The sequence below is a fragment of the Oncorhynchus mykiss genome, chromosome 21 (assembly GCF_013265735.2).
Source record: "Oncorhynchus mykiss isolate Arlee chromosome 21, USDA_OmykA_1.1, whole genome shotgun sequence".
Classification (NCBI taxonomy): Eukaryota; Metazoa; Chordata; class Actinopteri; order Salmoniformes; family Salmonidae; genus Oncorhynchus; species Oncorhynchus mykiss.
This window is the reverse complement of record NC_048585.1, coordinates 46,406,545-46,433,392: the sequence shown is the minus strand read 5'-3', so window position 1 is coordinate 46,433,392 and position 26,848 is coordinate 46,406,545. Positions and strand designations below refer to the sequence as shown.

The 26,848-nt window shown below is 40.5% G+C and overlaps 1 protein-coding gene across 1 annotated transcript in view; it reads left to right on the top strand.

Moving 5' to 3' along the window:
* LOC110500599 (phospholipid-transporting ATPase ABCA1) overlaps positions 1–26,848 on the top strand; it is a 223,800-nt gene that overhangs the window by 148,116 nt on the left and 48,836 nt on the right. Inside the window, exons 29-34 of the mRNA XM_036956518.1 lie at positions 4,817–4,994; positions 7,977–8,092; positions 8,706–8,850; positions 19,937–20,060; positions 26,197–26,326; positions 26,727–26,847. Of these exons, the coding sequence (XP_036812413.1) occupies positions 4,817–4,994; positions 7,977–8,092; positions 8,706–8,850; positions 19,937–20,060; positions 26,197–26,326; positions 26,727–26,847 (814 nt within the window). The remainder of the gene's footprint in view (positions 1–4,816; positions 4,995–7,976; positions 8,093–8,705; positions 8,851–19,936; positions 20,061–26,196; positions 26,327–26,726; position 26,848) is intronic.

Sequence of the window (26,848 nt, the reverse complement as noted above, 5' to 3'; positions counted from 1 at the left end):
ATTTAATATGTTAATTACCTGGCAGGTAGTCTGGCGAGAGATTGTGTGGTAGGGCGGAAGGGAGGAGATGTGTGTGTGTGTGTGGTTGATCAAATGATTTACACTGTAGTGTTTTTTTGCAAGGGAAACAAATATAGGCTTTAGGCCTACGTGTTTCTAGGACTGTAGAATTATACAAAACATGTCATTGACTCTCTAAACAAATAACTATTGTTTTTTTTACTGATATCTTCCCATTATTTATTCTTGCAATTAATAATTTACATTAGTTTATGCACTATTTATAAAGCATTTCTTTATCAAGCATGTTTGAACACCTTGCAGGTTGATATGCATCTGATGCATATGCAAAAGGGAACACCCCGCTGCATTCTCTAGTGGGTACTGATATGCTGAACAGCTAGCAATTCAAACTTATCTAGATTAGAATCCATCCTCTTGTGCAATAAACAATAGCCTACACTATTGTCCCCAGATGGTACTAGTTGGTCGGAACTTGTTCCCCAGATGGGTCTTCCTGTTGACACCAAATAAGGAGTTTCCTCTTGGGTCCCCACATTGTTCACCTTCCCAGTCCCCACAATGTCATCTACCCTAATTTCAATGGATCAATTACATTTGAAGGGGTGTATTCATTATAGATTTTTTTTCTTCAAATTTTAATGTTTTCGTGGTCAGAAAGGTGGTGTCCCCAGAATGTGGTGTGAGAACAGGTGTCCACAGTAGGTGATATAAACGTGTGTGTGTGTGTTATTAACTATTCTTGTGGGGACTTGGAAACAAACAGAAATTTGACCAACTGGGGAAATTTTGTTGGTCCCTACAAAGTCAGATGCTATTTCTAGGGGATTTAGTGTTAGGGTTAGAATTATGTTAAGGGTTAGGAGCAAGGGTTAGTTTTAGGGTTAGGATTAAGTAGTCTTTAGCTGGGTGAATCATATTCCAACCGCATGGAGGATCAAGAATTTCCAAGATGTGGCCTCCCGAGTGGCGCAAAGGTCTAGCACTGCATCGCAGTGCTTGAGGCGTCACTACAGACCCGGGTTTGATCCCAGGTTGTGTCGCAGCCGGCCGTGACCGGGAGACCCATGAGGCGGCACACAATTGGCCCAGCATTGTCCGATTTAGGGAAGGGTTTGGCCGGCCGGGATGTCATTGTCCCATCACGCTCTAGTGACTCCCTGTGGCGGGCCAGGCACATGTACGCTGGCACTGTCTCCAGTTCTACAGTGTTTCCTCCGACACATTGGTGTGGCTGACTTCCGGTCTAAGCAAGCAGTGTGTCATGAAGCAATGCGGCTTGGCAGGGACGTGTTTCGGAGGACACATGGCTCTCGACATTCGCCTCTCCCGAGTCCATACAGAGTTGCAGGGATGGGACCAGACTGTAACTACCAATTGGATATCACAAGGTATGGGGAGTGAGCATTGCTTTTCTGAAAAGTTTTTAGTAGTTTTGCCTGATTGCGTTTCAAACAGAAATTTCAGTCAAATTGAGTAATCCTACTGGTAATGTAACGGCTTTCTTCCTGGGAAGGAGAGGCGGACCAAAACGCAGCGTGGTTATAGTTCATGGTTCTTTAATAAGAGACACTTAACATGAACTAACTACCAAACAATAAACGTGAAAACCGAAACAGTCCTAACTGGTGCAGAAAACACAAAGACAGGAAACAACCACCCACAAAACCCAACACAAAACAGGCTACCTAAACATGGTTCCCAATCAGAGACAATGACTAACACCTGCCTCTGATTGAGAACCATATCAGGCCAAACATAGAAATAGACAAACTAGACACACAACATAGAATGCCCACCCAGCTCACGTCCTGACCAACACTAAAACAAGGAAAACACACAAGAACTATGGTCAGAACGTGACAGGTAACAAGCACATAGCTAATACATCATACATCATACAATACTTATAATTTACAGAAGATCATACATACCATTTCCCCAACTGGACATATTTTTATTATAAATTAAACCATGCAAGTCTTGTCTATTAATACTTAGACATTATAGGACATTTTAGTAATACAGTGGAAGTTGGAAGTTTACATACACTTAGGTTGGAGTCATTAAAACTCATTTTTCAACCACTCCACAAATTTCTTGTTAACAAACTATAGTTTTGGCAAGTCGGTTAGGACATCTACTTTGTCCATGACACAAGTAATTGTTTACAGACAGACTATTTCACTTATAATTCACTATATCACAATTCCAGTGGGTCAGAAGTGAACATACACTAAGTTGACTGCCTTTAAACAGCTTGGAAAATTCCAGAAAATTATGTCATGGCTTTAGAAGCTTCTGATAGGCTAATTGACATAATTTGAGTCAATTGGAGGTGTACCTGTGGATGTATTTCAAGGCCTACCTTCAAACTCAGTGGCTCTTTGCTTGACGTCATGGGAAAATCTAAAGAAATCAGCCAAGACCTCTGAAAATAAATTGTAGACCTCCATAAGTCTGGTTCATCCTTGGGAGCAATTTCCAAGCGCCTGAAGGTACCACGTTCATCTGTACAAACAATAGTACGCAAGTATAAACACCATGGGACCACGCAGCCGTCATATCACTCAGGAAGGAGACGCGTTCTGTCTCCTAGAGATGAACGTACTTTGGTGCAAATCAATCACAGAACAACAGTAAAGGACCTTGTGGAGATGCTGAAGGAAAAGAGTCCTATATCAACCTAACCTGAAAGGCTGCTCAGCATGGAAGATGCCACTGCTCCAAAACCGCCATAAAAAAGCCAGATACAGTTTGCAACTGCACATGGGGACAAAGATTGTACATTTTGGAGAAATGTCCTCTGGTCTGATGAAACAAAAATAGAACTGTTTGGCCATAACGACCATTGTTATGTTTGGAGAAAAAAAGAGGGAGGCTTGCCAGCCGAAGAACACCATCCCAACCGTGAAACACGGGGGTGGTAGCATCATGTTGTGGGGGTGCTTTGCTGCAGGAGGGACTGGTGCACTTCACAAAATAGATGGCATCATGAGGATGAAAAACCTCTTACCCACTGGGAAAGTGATGAAAGAAATAAAAGCTGAAATAAATCATTCTCTCTACTATTATTCTGACATTTCACATTCTTAAAATAAAGTGGTGATCCTAACTGACCTAAAGACAGGGACTTTTTATTAGGATTAAATGTCATGAATTGTGAAAAACTGAATTTAAATTGTATTTGGCTAAGGTGTATGTAAACTTCTGACTTCAACTGTAAGTACTCTTATCCAGAGCAATTAAAGTATAGGTCAAATATTTCAGTAGCTTTCAATCCATGTCAAAGGCAAGACTAATCCCACTGGGCACAGGTGTAAATTCAACGTCTTTCCCACGTTGGTTCAATGTCATTTCATTGAAATTATATGGAAACAACGTTGATTCAAACAGTGTGTGCCCAGTGGGATGACACGACTGGTGCAGAAAGTATGAGATTTCACTCAGAATGCAACTCAACACCTGGAGAAGTTGTGAGGCTTACTTCCACCCTTGACCAATCCTCCATCTGTAGCCCCTCAGTGCTATGCAGACATAGGCCTCAGATCCATGGACAAAGTCTGTGTCCCAAATGGCACCCTATTCCCTATATATTGCACTACGTTTGACATGGGCCCATAGGGCCAGTCAAAAGTAGTTCACTAAATAGAGAATAGCGTGCGATTTGGAATGTATCCAATGTTCTTAATAACATTGCTCTAGAACTGGATTTTTTTTGTTCCACTTTCCAGCTGTGACCCTATCTGGCTCCACCCATGTTAGGACTAATTGTCAGCGGTAAAGGTCTGGGTGGCCTCTGGTTCTGGTTTGTTAGTAAAGGAAGTATATGGGTTTCAAGTGTGTCCTCGGTTTTTCTCTGATGTTGGCTTATCGAGTCATTCATCTATCATGGACATCACAAGAGGCTGCTGGGCAGAGAACGGGCTCATGATAATATCTGAAATGTAGTAAATGTAACGGTATCAAACACATGGAAACCATGTTTTCTGATGTTTGATAACATTCCATTTATTCCATTCCAGCCATTACTATGAGACTGTACTCCCCAATTACGGTGCCACCGGCCGCCTGTGATGGGAATGGAGAAAATAAAGTGAAATCCAATTTTGTATGTGGTGACTGCATCATGGGAACACATGGAAAAGAATGACTTATAAAGGATTTTAGGATAAAAACAAGCTGCTCACACACCAGGTGCATCAGTACACTGAATCCTTTTTGGTAGTTTTCGACTGCTCTGTTAGGTTACTGTAGTGTACATGACTGAAGATGTAAAAGGGTAATGAATACATTTAATTGACGGATCGATAGTAGAAAAATCAATCACTCTCAAAGGGGAGGTTCAGTATTTTATAACTTTGTGTTAAATTGTTAAATGGGTCCTCACACTGAAAGTAGTCTTTGGGCCAGGAGAAACTGTAATTCAAACAGCCTCTTGAAAACTTTACTTTCCATTAGCTACCAGTAGCTAATAATTTATGGAAAGGGAGGGAGCATAAAAATCTACTGAAATTAGCTTTTTTTTTTGGTTTGACCTTACTTATAGGTGATTTGTCAATTTTTTTGGCCATGATCACTTAAATAAATGTTTTGCTAGCGTTTGCTAAAGTTAGCCGATGTTTAAAGAAAAAACATAATCTGTGATTTGGTTATCATCTAACATTGAGTTGTAAAATACTAACCTTTCCCTTTAAAGCAAACGACCCTTCTCCAGTCAGTTATCAACCAAACCTATTGATCATGCTAGAATCAAACCTGTACTCAACTTTCTGCTTTCTTTCTCCTTCTTCAGTGCTGCCACCTCCACCGATTTGGTGGTGTCCATCTGTGTCATCTTCGCCATGTCCTTTATCCCAGCGAGCTTTGTCCTCTTCCTCATCCAGGAGCGTGTCAACAAAGCCAAGCACTTGCAGTTTGTCAGCGGCGTCAACCCGGCCGTCTATTGGGTCGCCAACTTCGCCTGGGACATAGTAGGTTATTTTCATGAAATAAAATAATTACAAAATTCAACTGTATTTCCAATGATAATCGGAAATGTGTATTTCTGCTGTTTTATGTAATTCCCAGCCCCCGGACACCACTCATACACAAACGAAAGGCTGGAAGCAGCACAGAGTCAGCCTCTGAGCAGTGCCCCTGGAACACATTTGGTATTAAGTACCTTGCTGTAGGGCATAATGGCAGTAGGTGGCACCTGAGATTGTGATGTCAGCAACCCCCTGGTTTCCTGCCATTTTGCACCTAATGAATGATCAATACTTAATGAGACTGTGAGGAAGGGATGGACAAGCACAAACCCCAAATAAAAGTATTGAAACCCCAACCAAATTCTTTCTGGAAGTTGTAATTGGTAGAGTGGTGATTTCACTTGAATTCAGAGGGATAGACGTAAGGTCACAAGTGAGGCGTGTGTCAAATTATACACCAAACTTTCTGTCAGTGCCACATGATGCATTTTAAATAGCCATTTAAGGTGTCCATATTAAGACATCCTCAGTAAGTAGGTTTGGATAAGGATACATAATCCTAGTGTACCTAGGAATAGATCATCCAATGGCTGACTCAAACAAATACTCATCAGCAGCAATAATGGTAAATATACTTTTGATCGCAATGGCTGTTAAAAAGCCCAGGCCTGAGTAACTGTTATTGACTAGCGCTTAATTATTGACACTGGCAAACAGTGATGCAAAGTGGTACAACGTTGATACTTTCCCTCAGGCTTAATAGCGGTAAACAGTCTATCAGGTAACTTAGAGGAAAAAAATAAGGTGGGAGGCAATAGCTCAGCACTGCTAGCCGTGCGAACAAATTATCTGTTGACGAAAGTGGAGGAGAAATGTTATTATGCAGGCAGCCAAAAGGTTTTGGCTAGGAGCAGTTAGCATTGCCATTTCCATTGACCATTTTCCCAACAATTGTAATATTATATGGCGCCAAAAAATCTTTAAAGGTATGGTATTGCAGAGTTTTGCTATTAAGGATTTATTTTAATCGGGCTCATGGATTTCAATGTTTTATATGACTGTGTAAAGTGCCTCCTAAGTAGTGTTGAAGCCTTAGGGCACAGAGTGGGAAATGTGGAGTAGAAGTTTAAAAATCACATAGGTTTCTGTTATTTTTGTCTTCACACAGATTCATCATGCCAATTGCAGTATTTAGCCATTCTTCATCCAATATCATGATTGTAAGCCTTCAGATGGAATATTTAGATTATTTTATACTACGCTTTGGTAAATTGTGAGAGTTTTCTTTCGATTTTTCCAGTCAGGCCAGCCACAGACTCATGTCCTCCTATGAAGGGGAATAGATTGCTCTCGTGTTAATTAGCAAATGAAAGAGGGGAAGCTTGGAAAGCTAATTAAAACCTAATCTATAGATTTCAAAATCGTGTGGAATTCTCATTTTCTTGAGTTCAACATCTTCATCATTATCATCATCTTCTTTCTTTCAGAGAGAGGGACCTTAGCCTGATATGTCTGGGCGTCATTATAAATATGTAGTAATGACATTATACGCTTAGATGTTACCTTCCCAGAACTCCCCACGAAGTGATAAAATGCTTAATACGGGGTTATGTGTGCTTTTTTCTTTTACAGTGTAACTACATAGTCTAAGAAGTGGTTATGTTCTTTATTACAGTGTTATTACAGTGTAATTATATGGTCTAATAAGTGGTTATGTTTTTTATTAGTGTTATTACCCTGTAATTATATGGTCTAACAAGTGGTTATGTTCTTTATTACAGTGTAATTATATGGTCTAACAAGTAGTTATGTTCTTTATTACAGTGTAATTATATGGTCTAACAAGTAGTTATGTTCTTTATTACAGTGTAATTATATGGTCTAACAAGTGGTTATGTTCTTTATTACAGTGTAATTATATGGTCTAACAAGTAGTTATGTTCTTTATTACAGTGTAATTATATGGTCTAACAAGTGGTTATGTTCTTTATTACAGTGTAATTATATGGTCTAACAAGTAGTTATGTTCTTTATTACAGTGTAATTATATGGTCTAACAAGTAGTTATGTTCTTTATTACAGTGTAATTATATGGTCTAACAAGTAGTTATGTTCTTCATTACAGTGTAATTATATGGTCTAACAAGTAGTTATGTTCTTTATTACCCTGTAATTATATGGTCTAACAAGTAGTTATGTTCTTCATTACAGTGTAATTATATGGTCTAACAAGTAGTTATGTTCTTTATTACCCTGTAATTATATGGTCTAACAAGTAGTTATGTTCTTTATTACAGTGTAATTATATGGTCTAACAAGTAGTTATGTTCTTCATTACAGTGTAATTATATGGTCTAACAAGTGGTTATGTTCTTTATTACAGTGTAATTATATGGTCTAACAAGTAGTTATGTTCTTCATTACAGTGTAATTATATGGTCTAACAAGTGGTTATGTTCTTCATTACAGTGTAATTATATGGTCTAACAAGTAGTTATGTTCTTCATTACAGTGTAATTATATGGTCTAACAAGTAGTTATGTTCTTTATTACCCTGTAATTATATGGTCTAACAAGTAGTTATGTTCTTCATTACAGTGTAATTATATGGTCTAACAAGTAGTTATGTTCTTTATTACCCTGTAATTATATGGTCTAACAAGTAGTTATGCTCTTTATTACAGTGTAATTATATGGTCTAACAAGTAGTTATGTTCTTTATTACAGTGTAATTATATGGTCTAACAAGTGGTTATGTTCTTTATTACAGTGTAATTATATGGTCTAACAAGTAGTTATGTTCTTTATTACAGTGTAATTATATGGTCTAACAAGTAGTTATGTTCTTTATTACAGTGTAATTATATGGTCTAACAAGTGGTTATGTTCTTTATTACAGTGTAATTATATGGTCTAACAAGTAGTTATGTTCTTCATTACAGTGTAATTATATGGTCTAACAAGTAGTTATGTTCTTTATTACAGTGTAACTACATAGTCCCGTGTCTAATAGTCATCATCATCTTCCTGTGCTTCCAACAAAAAGCCTATGTGTCCCCTCCTAACCTACCAGCTTTGATTTGGCTACTTGTAATGTATGGGTAAGTAGCACCAGAATGATATCCATATTTTTATGTGCTGACTTACCCAGTTCAAAGACGTTTTTAGAAAAAAAAGAAAATTGTGATTGGACTATGCATGTAATGTTTATATGGAGCAATGTAGATTCATGTTCAAATCCACCCTCTGAATGGCACACATACACAATCCATGTCTCGATTGTCTCAAGGATTAGAAATCCTTCTTTATCCTGTCTCCTCCCCTTCCTCTACACTGAAGAGAATTTAACAAGTGACATCAATAAGGGATCATAGACTGTCCAGGTGAATCCAGGTGAAAGCTATGTCATAAAAAGAGCAGGTGTGCTTAATGTTTTGTATACTCAGTGTAGTGTGTAGTCAGCAAACATCTCATGCAACCTACAAATAATATTTGAGCCCTGTTCAATTTCAATTCACCCATTTTCCACATAGTATGCCACAGTCAATGCATTTTAATGGTGAAGTGAAGCCTCTTCCCGGAGTTTGTTCTGAAACCTTCATGTCTGTATACCCCTCTTCATATATCTCCCCCTATCTCCTTTCCTATTGTACTATTTAAATAGTAAAATATGAAAAATTAAGCTTCTGTTAATGTAAACGTCTGTATTTTCAGGTGGTCTATCACACCCATGATGTACCCAGCCTCGTTTATCTTCAGTGTCCCCAGCACGGCCTACGTGGTGCTGACCTGCGTCAACCTCTTCATCGGCATCAATGGCAGCTTGGCCACATTTGTCATGGAGCTGTTCGATGATGATGTAGGTGGTGCGGGTTGCTGCTTTCCTAAATCGTCAAATGTACCGTGTCCATATTAGGAGCTTCAGTGTTACAAGGTGTCGGTGTCCTTTTATGTTTAATTGTGAAGTTAGGATTGTGTCTTCAGCGAATGTGCTTCATGCATCTTTCAATGAGCGTCAATGTATACCAAAAGCTTCCCTTTCTCCCGGGAGAATCAAAATACAAAGACGGAGAAAAAATCATTAAAGAAAGCAAGCAAGAGAAAAAGACAGAACTTGAGAGAGTGTTAAAAGGATAGATGGAAACACTGAGGGAAGTAGAGAGAGAGAGATGCCACTTCTCAGTCTGTGGAAGTCAACGTTTTTGACATGTTTACTTGTGTTTAGGCTGAATTACAATCATTTCTTCTAAGGAGGCAATTTACTTAGTTTAGCTGTTCTTTATAAGCTGGAACTCAAATTTACCTAAATGTGTTAACACACACAATCATACAAGTATAGTTTCTAAGTTGTCCTCACCTTTTTATATAATGAATGAACCACATTATATATAAAAGTAAAAATAAGAAACAGTTTGAATTAATGTGGGCTGCTACATAATGGGTAAAAGTGAGTAAAGAACAGTTAAGTCTTGACTAACATTGGTATTCAATGTCTTATTTTTTTGTTAACATCATACTTTGCTGCCTTTATATGCTAAATTAAGATGCAATTTGTGACTTTGAACCTGGCAATTGATTTAATTATAATACCTTCCACTTTAAATCACAATTGTAGATTTTCATGCGTGTGTCTTTTTCATGTTCAGGTAAATGAAATGTGCTAATTATTTTCCTTTGCCACAGTCTGTGTGTGTGTGTGTGTGTGTGTGTGTGTGTGTGTGTGTGTGTGTGTGTGTGAGAGAGTTTGTGTGTGCACGCATGTGGGCAATGCGTGAGTGAGTGTGAGAGAGAGTGCATGCGTGCTTGTCCGTGTGTGTGTGTGCATGAGAGAGTGTACATGCATGCTTGCGTGTGTGTGCGCATGAGAGAGTGTACATGCGTGCTTGTCCGTGTGTGTGTGCATGAGAGAGTGTACATGCGTGCTTGTGCGTGTGTGTGCGACTTCACTCTGACAAATTGCAATATCAGGTTCCCCCATCTGAGTTTCTGCTTCAAACGTCAGCTAACTCTAATCTCCACTCCAAACGGAGCACATTTTAGCATCACTATCCATGTTTCCATACACAGTTTTTATGCAGGTAAAGTCATACGGTATATAAACATTTTTTTATGACAGCTCTGATGGAAACAGGAAGTTTCTGAGATTTTATAAATACCAACAGATAATGGTGGGATCTTTTTGTGTCTGTAAAATTAATTATGTGAGAAATGGTGGTGGAAATGCCTTTATGCGCAAATATTGACATAATAACCATCATATCGAAGTAATATATCTTGACGATATGGTGTGTGCTCCTCCCACTACGACAAGGGAAAGCATGCCGTTTATTAGGCTACAGATAACCTGATGAACTTCACAGTGTGGTGAAAGTGCACAGTGATCATGATGCTCCTTTCCAATAAATATTGAGGGTCTGATTCTGATGACATGATCGAAAAGTTTACTTATTTATTTTTTATGGATGCTTTACTGCCGATTGACCCAAAATATTCTCGCTCTAATCCATAATAATCACATCAGTGGAGGCTGCTCAGGGGAGGATGACTCATAATAATGACTGGAACAGAGCGAATAGAATGGCATCAAACACACGGAAAACAAAAATATAAACGCAACATGTTTTTTATTTATTTGATTTATTTCACCTTTATTTAACCAGGTAGGCTAGTTGAGAACAAGTTCTTATTTACAACTGCGACTTGGCCAAGATAAAGCAAAGCAGTTCAACACATACAACAACACAGAGTTACACATGGAATAAACAAACTTACAGTAAATAATACAGTAGAAAAAGTCTATATACAGTGTGTGCAAATGAGGTAAGATAAGGGAGGTAAGGCAATAAATAGGCACTGGGAGGTGAAGTAATTATAATATACCAATTAAACACTGGAGTGATAGATGTGCAGAAGATGAAAGTGCAAGTACAGTCGTGGCCAAAAGTTTTGAGAATGATAAATATACATTTTCACAAAGTCTGCTGCCTGAGTTTGTATGATGGCAATTTGCTTATACTCCAGAATGTTATGAAGAGTGATCCGATGAATTGCAATTAATTGCAAAGTCCCTATTTGCCATGCAAATTAACTGAATCACACAAAAAAACATGTCCACTGCATTTCAGCCCTGCCACAAAAGGACCAGCTGACATCATGTCAGTGATTCTCTTGTTAACACAGTGAACACAGTGTGAGTGTTGACGAAGACAGGCTGGAGATCCCTCTGTCATGCTGATTGAGTTTGAATAACAGACTGGAAGCTTCAAAAGGAGGGAGGTGCTTGGAATCATTGTTCTTCCTCTGTCAACCATGGTTACCTGCAAGGAAACATGTGCCGTCATCATTGCTTTGCACAAAAAGCGCTTCACAGGCAAGGATATTGTTGCCAGTAAGATTGTACCTAAATCAACCATTAATCGGATCATCAAGAACTTCAAGGAGAGCAGTTCAAATGTTGTGAAGAAGGCTTCAGGGCGCCCAAGAAAGTCTAGCAAGTGCCAGGACCATCTCCTAAAGTTGATTCCGCTGCGGGTTCGGGGCACCACCAGTACAGAACTTGCTCAGGAATGGCAGCAGGCAGGTGTGAGTGCATCTGCACACACAGTGAGGCAAATACTTTTGGAGGATGGCCTGGAGTCAAGAAGGGCAGCAAAGAAGCCACTTCTCTCCAGGAAAAACATCAGGGACAGACTGATATTCTGCAAAAGGTACAGGGATTGGACTGCTGAGGACTGGGGTAAAGTCCTTTTCTCTGATGAATCCCCTTTCCGATTGTTTGGGGCAAAAGACAAGGTGAGCGCTACCATCAGTCCTGTGTCATGCCAACAGTAAAGAATCCTGAGACCATTCATGTGTGGGATCGCTTCTCAGCCAAGGAAGTGGGCTCACTCACAATTTTGCCTAAGAACACAGCCATGAATAAAGAATGATACCAACACATCCTCCGAGTTCAACTTCTCCCAACCATCCAGGAACAATTTGGTGACGAATAATGCCTTTTCCAGCAAGATGGAGCACCTTGCCATAAGGCAAAAGTGATAACTAAGTAGCTCGGGGAACAAAACATCAATATTTTGGGTCCATGGCCAGGAAACTCCCCAGACCTTAATCCAATTGAGAACTTTTGGTCAATCCTCAAGAGGCGGGTGGACAAACAAACCCCCACAAATTCTGACAAACTCCAAGCATTGATTATGCAAGAATGGGCTGCCATCAGTCAGGATGTGGCCCAGAAGTTAATTGACAGCATGCCAGGGCGGATTGCAGAGGTCTTGAAAAAGAAGGGTCAACATTGCAAATATTGACTCTTTGCATCAACTTCATGTAATTGTCAATAAAAGCTTTTGACACTAATGAAATGCTTGTAATTATACTTCAGTATTCCATAGTAACATCTGACTAAAACATCTAAAGACACTGAAGCAGCAAACTTTGTGGAAATTAATATTCTCAAATCTTTTGGCCTTGACTCTAGAGATACTGGGGTGCAAAAGAGCAAGATAAATAAATAAATAAATACAGTATGGGGATGAGGTAGTTGGATGGGCTATTTACAGATTGGCTAACATGTTGGTCCCATGTTTCTTGAGCTGGAATAAATGATCCCAAAAAAGTTCCATACACACAAAAAGCTTATTTCTCTAAAATGTTGTGTGCAAATGTGTTTATGTCCCTGTTAGTGAGCATTTCTTCTTTGCCAAGAAAATCCATCTACCTGACAGGTGTGGGATATCAAGAAGCTGATTAAAACAGCATGATCATTACACAGATACACTTTGTGCTGGGGACAATAAAAGGCCACTCCAAAATGTGCAGTTTTGTCACACATCACAATGCCACAGATGTTTCAAGTTTTGAGGGGGTGTGCAATTGGCATTCTAACTGCAGGAATGTCCACCAGAGCTTTTGCCAGAGAATTGAATCTTCATTTCTCTCTTTTAGAGAATTTGGCAGTACATCCGACCGGCCTCACAACCGCAGACCATTTGTATGGCATCGTGTGGATGAGCGATTTGCTGATGTCAAAGTGAACAGAGTGCCCCATGTTGGTGGTGGGGTTATGGTGTGGGCAGGCATAAGCTACGGACAACGAACACAATTGCAATTTTTTATCGATGGCATTTTGAATGCACAGAGATGCCGTGACGAGATCCTTTGTTGTCCATTCACCCGCCACCATCTCCTCAGGATTTAGCATGATAATGCACGGACCCCTTTCTCAGGGATCTGTAAACAATTCCTGGAATCTGAAAATTCTATGGCCTGCATACTCACCAGACATGTCAGCCATTGAGCATGTTTGGGATGCTCTGGATCGACGTCTATGCAGCATATTCCAGTTCCTGCTTATACCCAGCAACTTCGCACAGCTATTGAAGAGTGGGACACCATTCCAGAGACTACAATCGACAGCCTGATCAGCTCTATGCCAAGGAGATGTGTCGCGCTGCATGAGGCAAATGGTGGTCACACCAGATATTGACTGGTTTTCTGATCCATGCCCCTACTTTTTTTATACACTGCTCAAAAAAATAAAGGGAACACTTAAACAACGCAATGTAACTCCAAGTCAATCACACTTCTGTGAAATCAAACTGTCCACTTAGGAAGCAACACTGATTGACAATAAATTTCACATGCTGTTGTGCAAATGGAATAGACAACAGGTGGAAATGATAGGCAATTAGCAAGACACCCCCAATAAAGGAGTGGTTCTGCAGGTGGTAACCACAGACCACTTCTCAGTTCCTATGCTTCCTGGCTGATGTTTTGGTCACTTTTGAATGCTGGCGGTGCTTTCACTCTAGTGGTAGCATGAGACGGAGTCTAAAACCCACACAAGTGGCTCAGGTAGTGCAGCTCATCCAGGATAGAACATCAATGCGAGCTGTGGCAAGAAGGCTTGCTGTGTCTGTCAGCGTAGTGTCCAGAGCATGGAGGCGCTACCAAGAGACAGGCCAGTACATCAGGAGACGTGGAGGAGGCCGTCGGAGGGCAACAACCCAGCAGCAGGACCGCTACCTCCACCTTTGTGCAAGGAGGAGCACTGCCAGAGCCCTGCAAAATGACCTCCAGCAGGCCACAAATGTGCATTGGTCTGCTCAAACGGTCAGAAACAGACTCCACGAGGGTGGTATGAGGGCCCGACGTCCACAGATGAGGGTTGTGCTTACAGCCCAACACCGTGAAGGACGTTTGGCATTTGCCAGAGAACACCAAGATTGGCAAATTCGCCACTGGCGCCCTGTGCTCTTCACATATGAAACCAGGTTCACACTGAGCACATGTGACAGACGTGACAGAGTCTGGAGACGCCGTGGAGAACGTTCTGCTGCCTGCAACATCCTCCAGCATGACCGGTTTGGCGGTGGGTCAGTCATAGTGTGGGGTGGCATTTCTTTGGGCGGCCGCACAGCCCTCCATGTGCTCGCCAGAGGTAGCCTGACTGCCATTAGGTACCAAGATGAGATCCTCAGACCCCTTGTGAGACCATATGCTGGTGCGGTTGGCCCTGGGTTCCTCCTAATGCAAGACAATGCTAGACCTCATGTGGCTGGAGTGTCAGCAGTTCCTGCAAGAGGAAGGCATTGATGCTATGGACTGGCCCGCCCGTTCCCCAGACCTGAATCCAATTGAGCACATCTGGGACATCATGTCTCGCTCCATCCACCAACGCCACGTTGCACCACAGACTGTCCAGGAGTTGGCGGATGCTTTAGTCCAGGTCTGGGAGGAGATCCCTCAGGAGACCATCCGCCACCTCATCAGGAGCATGCCCAGGCGTTGTAGGGAGGTCATAAAGGCACGTTTAGGCCACACACACTACTGAGCCTCATTTTGACTTGTTTTAAGGACATTACATCAAAGTTGGATCAGCCTGTAGTGTGGTTTTCCACTTTAACTTTGAGTGTGACTCCAAATCCAAACCTCCATGGGTTGATAAATTTGATTTCCATTGATAATTTTTGTGTGATTTTGTTGTCAGCACATTCAACTATGTAGAGAAAAAACTATTTAATAAGAATATTTCATTCATTCAGATCTAGGATGTCTTATTTTAGTGTTCCCTTTTATTTTTTTGAGCAGTGTGTATATCTGTGAACAACAGATGCATATTTATATTCCCAGTCATGTGAAATCCATAGATTAGGGCCTAATGAATTTCCTTCAATTGGATGATTTCCTTATATGAATTGTAAATCTTTGAAATTGTTGCATGTTGCATTGATATTTTTGTTCAGTATATTTGATACCATTGCACTTATTTCGCTCCAGCCTTTAACACGAGCCCGTCCTCCATCAACCACCTGTGAATCTCATCATGTAGACTAGCCTACACGCACAGCCTACCTGCACTTTATCTGTGAGCTGTTGGCTAGAGGATACATGCCAAGACCAGAATAGGGGAATTTGCTATTTAATGCGATGGAAACACATTGAACTTTAGATTTTTATTCAGTACATAAAAACTTAAGCAAAAAAGTAAATTTTATGTGCACTACGTCATCACGCACTGGTTTTTATCTGCAACAAGTCAATTTGGTGGAAACACATCACTGGTGGGATGATCTGTCACCAATTGGATGGAAACCTAGCTTTGTCATACGCTCATGTCCTTTGAACATTCATCTTCTTTCCACTCTCTCTGGTGTCTCAGACACAGCTTAATGTTGGCTGTCTTCCTTTTTACATAATGAGACAAACTCATTTGCATGGCGATTTCATTATCGTCATTGCCGTCGTTCATCATCGGTTTGTTTTTTGTTTGTCTGTTCGCTGGCAACCTCCCCATCAAACAGTCATCTTTTTGTTGTGACTTGTTTTCCCATATATTTATCGGTGTTGTTCTGGCAAATCATTTTCCTAAGGGGCTCTGGCAATATAATAATGGAATGCATGCCGGTCGCTGCCAATCTGGCAAGTGACCTACCGCGCACTTCCTTGTCAAGGGCATTTGCCTAGTGTATTAGAAAGCCTGCTGGGTAGTGTAGCTCTCCGGGTCAATTGAGACATTGCCGATGGGGGACAATGACAGCCCAGCTATCACTCCTGGGGATGTAAAAGCAGATAAGAGCCCTGTAGGTGGCCACGAGCCGGGGCTGATGCATCACTTATCCTACCAGTTAACTGTCACTGTTGAATCACCTGGAAAAAATGGGCTGTGACATGCTGGGATGTTGGTGGTTTCCACATTTCCTCTGTTCCTCTGTTCTGTTCTGATAAACTGGATGAACAGAGGAGCCAAAATGGCTGCCGTAGATAAGAACGCTCAAGACCACGCCCCAGTTCACCGCGGCAGGTTGTAGAGAGATATCTGACAGCTCCATCTTTCTCCGTCGTCTCTATTTCCACACCTTCATTCTATATCGTTCACCCTGCGCTGCGACGATAGCCAAAACGGGAACAGCAAAGTTGAAGTTCTCTTCATTCTTTGTTGTATTTCTCCACTGAAGGTCAAAGTTAATACACCTAGCTCCCCGCTATGGGAAGATGTCTAGTAGTCTAGAGGGAAGGAGTAAAAATAGCCAAAACTGGAGGGAAAAGCAAAGCATGGCTGCAGCAGCACATATATTACATTACGTCCCAGTTTTATCTGGAGACTGAGCGAGGGAGCATGGGAGTTATCTCAGCTCCCTGTGGATCGCATCTATCGCACACTGCCTTGTATGCATGAGACAGTGTTTGAGTCAATAGCCCAGCCGTTAGCCACTCAGACAAGCCGGTTGGGCACCTAAATGGATCTGGCCTGGTTGGGGGCCTGAGTGATTCAGGAGGGGGGCAGTCGATGGGGCTGTATTAGTTCTGCCATGTCATGACCCTCTGTACTGTGTTTTGGAATTGCTATGCTGGGCATTATGTCTGGAACTTGTCTACTCTCCCAGGGAATTGCCGTTTAATTGTACCGTGTGTGTGGGTGGGGTGGGTGAGTGGGTGGTTGGGGGGTATTACATACATGAATATTTGTATTCCTAACAGCATGTACTGCTGTCTACCTCTTTGAGATTAGTATAGTGTTTTGTGTATACAATGTTACATTCTATTTTGGATGTGCATTACTGATTATGACGTTTCCCTTTAACATTAACACATCTAGTTTGAGAAATTGGCTAATGGTCGCCCTCCCCAAAACTCTTTCAGACATATATATATATTCCTTTTTGTAAGTCCCTCCGGTCAAGATGAAGGCGACGCTAGGGGAATATGAACACTAAAGCAATATGGGTCAGACTAGAGCCTTGGAGATTTTTTTCACTTCAGAACCCATTTGGAGATGATTTATGGGCATATAGCACAAACTTTGAAGAAAATTGTCACGCGTTTCATCATCGCCTAAGAGCTTCTTAGATCTCCTTGATGAACACCCAGTCGAGAGAAGATCTGTTATTTCACGTATTGATCTCGAATTAGGTCTCTATTCCTTCACATTCTTCTTGATGACAAATGGGCCCCGGCTGTACAAGGTCATTGGTTTGCTTTTATTATTTCAGTTTTTCCAATTCACTTATGTTTCTAACTTTAGGCTCTTTTAGCCTTTTGCCAGCTTCTTGCCAGCTCCTTTGCTTGATTCCAGCTTTAAATTCTAAGACTTTACTCAAGGGATTGTAGTTTAACTATGATTAATAACTTTTTCAAATGTAGTTGAGTGGGAGTGCGTCCAGTATGTGTTGATATGACCAGATATATTCAAATTGAGCTTCTTAGCATTGACAATAAAAGGTAGCTAAGTAATACATTATATGGATGGCCAGGATCTCATGCTTGACGTTTTGTTGGCCAGCGTGACCTTAAGTCCTTGAGAGAAACGTGTAAAAGTTGAAAAAGGCAAAGATGAATTGGCAGACCTATTGCTGGACATTTGAGAGTCAGCGTTGACACCATGATCAATTAGGTATTTTCGTTATGCATACTTCCCTGCAGGGAATTTAGGCCAGTGCTCGGACAGCCCAACTACTCACAGGCAGAAATGCTCCATTTACTGCTGCATGTAGACTACTATTGACATTCCAACTCTAACCTTTGATCTGTAGCTTAAGTTTGGCCATTAGCAGAGAAAATATTTACTTGAAGTTGAGCTACATCATTACTGCTGTATACCAAGAAGTCATACATGAAGACCTAAATAAACTTTATTTTAATGATGACGGTAGTGAGTTATTTACCCCGAATGACCAAAGGCCCCAATTCAATCCATAACAGATAAAGGAAAACTTTACCTCTAAATGAATTGTGAATGTTTGCACTATATCGAATGTGTTAACTCAGAGTTAGCTGCAAACACTCTGTGTGGACAACGTCATTGGATAATGCCTCTGGACCACACCTGTGCTTGAAAAATATAGCAGAAACGTGTGTGAATCGCAACGCGGTTTACCTTTATCTACAGTTGATTGAATTGCGGGCCAAGTTAGGCCTTTTCATGACGCCATTCCTCAAACTAAAGTAACAAATTGCAGAGCAAGTACAAATCCCGATGATGAAATCTGACAACATAAGGTGTCATGCGTGATTCTCATCTGCCGCTCCACATTGCACTGTGTTAAGCAACGCATACCACTTTTCGCCCTGGGTCTACCGAAGGAGGAAACGGTGAATTTACGGTTTTCACAAGGTACGCTAGCGTCTTTGAAGACTACCCTGAGACCAAACAGATGCATTTTGCATAAGCTGGCTTTAGAACGGCATGTAAATAGAGAAGTGGCAATATCTACTGTATCTCTTTCTTTATCTCTCTTTTTCTCTTTCGCACTTCATCTCTATCATTCACTCTCCCCCCATCTCTCTCTCTCTCTCTCTCTCATTCCCTCAATCTTCGGTAATGAAAGCAATGTGGAGAACCGACGCTGGCGGTGTTGTAGAATCAGTGCAGACTGGCTATCTTTCATTCTGTCTTCATTTAATTAATTAGGGCTTGTGTGTTTTAAAAGGCACCATCGTTCAGCAATATAGCTACAGGGAGAAGAGATTTCAGGAGGGGTGGCCTAATCAGGAAGGGAGGAAAAAGGAAATGTCCGCAACTCTGGTATCTCATGGTGATTTAACCACACCCACAAAAAATACAACGTTTTGATCCGAGTTGGATCTTCGTCAGGTCATATATCACTGTGAAACACCTATTTAAATCAACTCTAGAGGGCTTGTACATCCGGTCAATTCAATACATCCATTACATTGAATACATTAACATCACAATAAGTATTACACAGTAGACATATGGAAAAACATGAATACATCTAAGTTTGTATCTACTTTTTTCTTTGATATGTTCATCTGTCCTGCACCTAATTAATTGGATTTGCATATATTTCTATAATTTGTATTTAAATCAGGAAGGGCCCTAACCTGGGTAATGAAAAGCCAATAAGATGGTGTGTGTGTGTGTGTGTGTGTGTGTGTGTGTGTGTGTGTGTGTGTGTGTGTGTGTGTGTGTGTGTGTGTGTGTGTGTGTGCGCAAGTCCATTACTGTGAATGTGTCTGTTATAGCAAGTGGGAAGGTATATCTTTCAAAGTCTCAGTGCTTGGGATGAGAATGTTTGTATCTGTATGTATGAGCAGCTGCTCCTGCCCTCACGTAACGCGGGTGAGGGAGACATCACCGAGTGAGCGTGCCCTAAATGACAAGTCAAGGCTAATTTCCATGTCATTTAGCAAGCAGTGTGCCTCCACTGATGAGCGCACACAGAGGATGCGCTTTAATTATCTGGGGAGTGTCGAAACACTCTTAATGCCAAGAGCACTCTTTTCCAGCCACCGCAAGCTCCAAATCCGCTGCTTCCCTCAGGTCACTCGACAGACTCGTGCCTCCGCATGTGCAACACAGACAGCGGGTTCCCTGTAATGTGATGTCATGCCATAATGTGCCCTCATGTTTTGCCGTGTTTCTTGTCTTTTATGAGTCGCTAATACGTTGTTGTTGTTGTTGTTTTTCTTTTTCTTTTCCCTCACAGAAAATCTCGCACATCAATGACATTGTGAAGCAGGTGCTGCTGATTTTCCCGCACTTCTGTCTGGGTCGAGGGCTCATCGACATGGGCAAGAATCAGGCAATGGCCACTTTATTTGAACGCTTCGGTGAGCATCCTCCACACCACCTTTGCGCTTAAATACCACACTATAGGGAATAAATTGTTGGGGGGAAGAAAATGTGAAAAAATAATGATGACAAAACTGTAAAAGTGTAAATAATGCCACACTATTTCTGAAGTGATCACATAGGCTTCATCCTAATATATACTCTCACTGTACTGTAAACTGATTTGGATAAAAGTGGCATTTTAATATTATATTACTAAGAGTCATCAGTGAATCATCAGATTCATCAGTGCAAAGCTTTTCCCTCCTAGCAAGATGGAATAACATTTAAGTGGTAGGATGAAAGGTCAAATGAGGCTGAGTAATTTAAGGAAAAGAAAGAAAGTACAGTACAGTGTAAAGAAAGACAATGTCATGGCTTTAGCTTTGGTTTTGTCTTTCAAGACTCAATAGAGAATAACAGGTGAAAACTTTCCACTGCTGCACATTGTTTGTCTAAATATCCTTGAAAAGAAATGGAGGGAATTGACAGATTCATTTAACTCGACAGTTGATTGTTGTAGGTGACAATTAAACAGGTGGGAGGAAGGGTCTGACTATTCTCCAGTAAGAATATTTGGTACCAAACATTTTGGGGTTTAAGATTTACCAAAGGCCAATAGCTTAGCTACTTTGTTTAATTTAGTCCTCTACTTATACAATGCCTTTACAGCATCTTCATAGTTTCACACATAGGGCCCATGGATGTTACCATTACCCTTTACAGGACGAAACACATCTCCTCTTAGTTGTTGCTGCATCATTACCAAATAGGATAATATTTGACCAATAACGTGACCGTAGCCCTCGGCCTCCATTCTCAACGCTACATCTAGAGAGCGAAAGGGGATAGGTACACGGGGGAGATTGAGAGGCAGAGAGACCCATGAAAGGCGGGAGCAAAGGCTTTATCTGAGGAATAGATCTGGCAGGAAATAACCGTTTGAGGAATCATTTGCGGCGGCGAGTGTAAAGAGGAAAGCAATCACCGCTTTAAAAAGCTTGTCTGGAGAGGGCCTATTTGCGAGAAAATGAGACTGAAAACGCTTCCGTTTCTGTCTTTCATCCCTCCAGAACATAGAGGCTGTTGAGACTGCGAGAGAGATGGATAGGGAGGGAGGCAGAGAGAGGTGGGGGGGTACTGAGCTAACATATGGAAGTGTTTTAAGGTCATACCATGTATCATTTAGCTATTTGATTTGGAAATTTAGGACCCCTTTAGGTATCCCCAGAAAATATAGAATTGGGCCTGTACTACTATAGCCCATAGGGTCCTGTTTTAAATGACGTTCAGCTTATAAAGGCTTCATAATGACTTCATAAGCACTGCATAAATGTGTTACAAAGCATCTATAACCATATTTCATGCTTTATAAGGGGTTTATAAATGTGGCTGTGACATAATCACCAATGTCAACCGTGACATAACCCACTATGTCGAATATAATATAAACATGTGCTTTATAAAGGGTGACACGTTGTGTTGAAGGATGGCATAGTCTGAAGTAATGTTACTCACATTATACCTAATCTCATTCCCAGACACTTTCGCCCAAATAGGTGGAAACACTGGTGGACCAACGCATCAAATTTGGCCTTCAGTAGTTAGGATTAGATTTAAAATCAACGTTTAAGAAATGTATTGTGGGAATGGGCATGGTTTAGCCATAATTATGACCTTTTGACTGGGTTAACTAGTGACAATGACAAATACCTTACTCCGGTCACTCCCATAGAATTATATGGTCACTCCCACTAAGGCCAACTTTGAATGGTTGATATCCCAGGCTTATATGTGCTGTGTGCGCAATAGCCTGGGTATGACGTTACACCAAGAAACACTTACCTTGATGAAAGCCAACATAAAGAAATTAAAAGTGGCTTTCTTCTGGAACCAAGATGCATGTACAAAAACATGTACACAACAAAAACTAGCCATACAGTGCAGTGCTGGGCCTAGTCACGTCTTTGACACATTCACCTACTCTCTCGCTTAATGATCAGCCACAAAATGTTGGCACCACTAATAGGTTGCAAGGCCCTCTTCTCCAGCATGGGAAGAGAAGAGGAATACCCGGTGAGGTAGCTTCAGGTTGGACTACTCCAAATCATCTTGCATCTGACACACACACACACAAACACAGACACACATACACACACACACACACACACACGCACACACACACACACACACAGTAGCTTTGCAGGTCCATCAACCTATTTAAATACCTCAATCACCCTTCAGAAAACTGTGACTCACGAGAGAACCTTAAATCAGCAGAACGTTAATAACCTATTTATTTACACTTTATGTAGTATCCTGTATTACTTAGAGTCTTTATGGCTGTGTTATGAACTATGTTGCATGATGCCGTACTTAATTTAAAGTCAGACACCTTTGGTCATTCATAACATAAAGGCTCAATGATGTAAACACAAATGTAGTAACAATTAGGAAATTATCACTAACAGCTTAAACAAATAAACATTAAAGATTCAATTACATTGAATCTTACACAGGGCTGTGAATAGTGTAGTTTGACCTTGAGTTGTCGGACATATGGTTATTGCCTCTCTGCCTGCTGGAGGTACTGCATGTTGGTTCCCACTTTAAAAGTAACAACAAAGAAATTTAGCAAGTCTGTTAGGAAATGCCTTTGTCACATAATCTGGATAAGGCATTTCTGTGCTGCGCCAGAAACTCTAAATGGGAAGATGGGGAAACTAAATTTGATTCATATTATTATATTCCTCTTTCGTTTACAAATCTCATGATGTGACTATGAGACGTGGCTGTACTACTACAAACTAATTTAAATGACAATAAAGGTTAAGTTACTTGTTTTTCACTGTCCAGTGGCACCACAAGTGGGCATTTGATTTGCGAACTCTTCACATGATAAGCATCTCATCAGCAACACAAAAAAAGTACTTCCAGGTCACGGAATTTCGAGAAATTCCCTAGTAATAGTAGAAAAGTGTCAATACCCTGTAGTTTTTGATGATATATGAAAAATAATTGTTTAAACATTAACAATGATTCATATTTGTTCATATTTAATTGACATTTGCATTACATTTGGGTTGTAAAACATGTTCCAAGATCAAGTAAATGCCCCCAATGCGAATCACTGTATATGGAATACTTATTGGCTTAGAGCAAGAACAATTCTGGGTGCCACAGTAAAAGTATTGTAGGAAATACTCCGTAGGGTCTGTGGAATGTATATATGGTGTGTTGCTGGGCTTTTACTCCAGCCATTCCGTTGGCGGCCACAATGCAAATCACTTTAAATGGAATACATAATCATCACGTGCGCTTACTGCGCTACAGAAAACCTGCTAACCAAACAACATTGCAGGGCATGCTTACTGAATTCAAGGGCAACTACAATCAAAAATCTAAGTTTCTTAGAGAGATGCAGCCCATGCAAGAAACTGATATTTCTAGCTTAAACTGACAGATTTTGATCTGGATTTAAAAAATATATGTTGCTTAGATTGGCGCATGGGAGCGTCTATGGACGCAGGATTAAAGTCAGGATTAAAGTCTGTTGCTGTCAACTTTAAAGAGACATCTAGATTTAGATCCAATCCTATTGAGTTCCAGGGGCAGCCATCTGACATGATTATTATACATCGTAGTTGCAAAGAACAGAAAGGCCAGCAAGCTGGCTCCCAATTGCAAACCTCTTACAGCTACCCCCCTACTTTTTTCAATTTCCACCTGAAGACATACCCAAATCTAACTGCCTGTAGCTCAAGTCCAGGACCAAGGATATACATATTCTTGGTATCATTTGAAAGAAAACGCTCTGAAGTTTGTGTAAATGTGAATTGAATGTAGGAGAATGTAACACAATATATCTGGTTTAGATAATACAATGAAAAAAACGTACATTTTTTTTTATTGTTGTATCATCATCTTTAAAATGAACATGACAAAACAAACATTCAGATAGGATGATGGGGACAATTTCAGTGAAAAACATAAGAGGACAGCAGTACTTGTGCAAAGTTTCAGAATGATAACTTCCAAAATGAGTGTGCTACATAACATTTATCATGAAGTCACCCAGGTGTCCCACACAAGTAGCCCAAATGTGGCCAAATTGGTGAAGTTATACATTTTTAATGGAATAACTATATTCAAAATACCAAAATGGTATTCTAACACACACCCCCAAAAAATGGAGAATAAACATGAAAAAAAATATTTACAAAATAACACTTTCAATATTTGGAAGACCCTCCTCTTCACAATATTGTGCTGCTGAGGCCAGGTGCCATAGCAGTCTCTTTCTGCTGTAAAGCAGAGGGTCACCAAGCATGTGGTGCAGGTGAAGGGGGACTTCATTTTGCAAAGAACACAGCTCCATGCTGTGCCCTTTTGCCCTGAGGCACATCCATGCCTGCAGAAATAAATTTGAGCAGATGAACACCACTTGTGGCAGGAGCTGGATGAGCCAGCTTCAGTGGGGGATGGACACCTTGACACTGGGGCCTGCAATTCGGAGTCAGTGTTACTGTGAAAGAAATTGTTCAGTTAGAATAGTTTCACATATGAGCCCTGTATCAACAGGTATAATAAACAGATATATATAGAATACAGGGAACATAAGGTTGAATATATTATTATAGACCTGCTAGATCTACTGTCTCATTTATATTATGACAGACCAGCTAGATCTACTGTCTATGTTATATTATGACATTTCAGCTAGGTCTACTGTCTCTATTATATTATGATAGACCAGCTAGATCTACTGTCTTTATTATATTACAACAGACCAGCTGTATCTACTGTCTCCATTTCACTTTGGCCATTATTGTGGGCCTGCCCTCCCCTCAACAGCCTCAAATAGGCTATTTCATGTGGGGGTGGAGTGGGGCGGCAGACACACGCATCTCACATTTCATTACATTACATTTTTATATATTGCTACAAAAAAAAATTAAATCACAAATAATATTTTATATTATTAATTTCAAACAACGGCATTTGCATGAAAAGAACTTACCAGTCCAAAATGATGTCCTCTCCATTAAAAAAATATTCCTCCATTTGGGAATCGCTAAATTAATCGTTCTCCAACAATCTCTGTCTCACTTTCCCTATCAATTTCTTCTAAAATTGTGTGTACATCTGTATATCTAGACTTAAATGTAGCTTTCCCTGACTTAGTCGCCATACTGATTGATATATAAACAGCTGAAGATGCGCTTTACCAAAACAATGCTGTGCGTAACATGCGTGGCTCCTTCCGGTATGAAACTTCAATGGCGAATGACCCTCTTTACGCCGGAGTTTACTACATGGGTTGGTCTTCCAATACATAAACATTACGTATTGCCGTTTACCTCAGCTCATTGGCTATCTACCTAGCTAGATTTTGGGTTAAAATACAGTCAATCAACAAAACAGCGGTCATATCATTGGTGCACAATGATGTCATTACTTGTTGTCTTCAAATCGGTTTCTTTCAGTCAATACGTACCCGCAAAATGACCCATCAGGTTTGGTTGTGTTACAAACAAACCAGTTGATTGCAATGAAACCAAACATGACTGGAAAAGTCACGTTCTGTGTGTGTATTTACATCGAATGTGTCGTCGAAAATGCAATGAGACGGGATTCACGACACAAGCGGTTCACAAAATGTTTTGTGTTAGGCTATAAAAACTGATTTTATCAAACAAAAGACCATTCATTGTGTAACAATGAGCATTGGGATTGCAAACAGAGGAAGAACGTCAAAGGTAAACTATTTATTTTATTGCAGTTTGTGATGTTGTTACGCTTGTGCTGGTTGAAATAAAATTAAAATATGGGGCTTTGTTCTTAGATAATCGCATCGTAATCTTTCGCAGTAAATCCTTTTTTCAATCTGACAACACAGTTGGATTAGCAAAATTCTAGGCTTTTGACCCATGTGAGACACTTGTATTTTCCTGAATGTTTAATATGACTATTTATGTAGCGATCACCGTATGTTGTCAAATATAATCCCGCTAACGGTTTCGGTGCGCAGAGAGGTTAACAAAGTTTTGATCCACAAAGATCTTCATTAGGTCGTTAGCAGTTTAAAACAATATTTTTCCCTTGATGAAGAACAGTGTGTTTTCTCTCTCCCAGGGGAAGACCGTTTCCAGGACCCCCTCAGCTGGGACATGGTGGGGAAGAACCTGTGTGCCATGGCCATCCAAGGGGCAGTCATGTTCACCATCACTCTCCTTATCCAGTATAAATTCTGCTACAAACCCAGGCAAGAATAGAGGAAGAATATATTTAAGGAAAGATGCTTCCATACAGTATCAGAGATGATTTCTCAAAAATGTTTAGACCCAGTCCTTGTTTACCATTTACATATTTTATGCATTTATCTTTTTATTAGCCCAATAATGAATATTCGTCATTCGACATCTTGTTAACATTGTTAGTGAAATATCATTGTGTCCATCCTTTTTGCTTCACCTAATTATGAACCGAAGTTGTCATAGTAACTTATCTCCATTACCTAAATTGCATTTTGTGAGAAATTGAAACAAATTCTCCCATTAGAGAAAAACATTAGCATATATTACTAGGTTGTCATCATTTGGGATTTATAATGTTGGCTCTATAGGGATTGTGAGAATGTGGGGTTTAAGCATTTTCTTCTTCAGACTGATTTCTGGAAAGTCATTCTCCAAGGAGGACGAAGATGTGGATGTCGCTCGGGAACGTGCACGCGTCCATGAAGGCGGTGCCGAGAATGACCTGTTGAGAATCTGCGATCTCTCTAAGG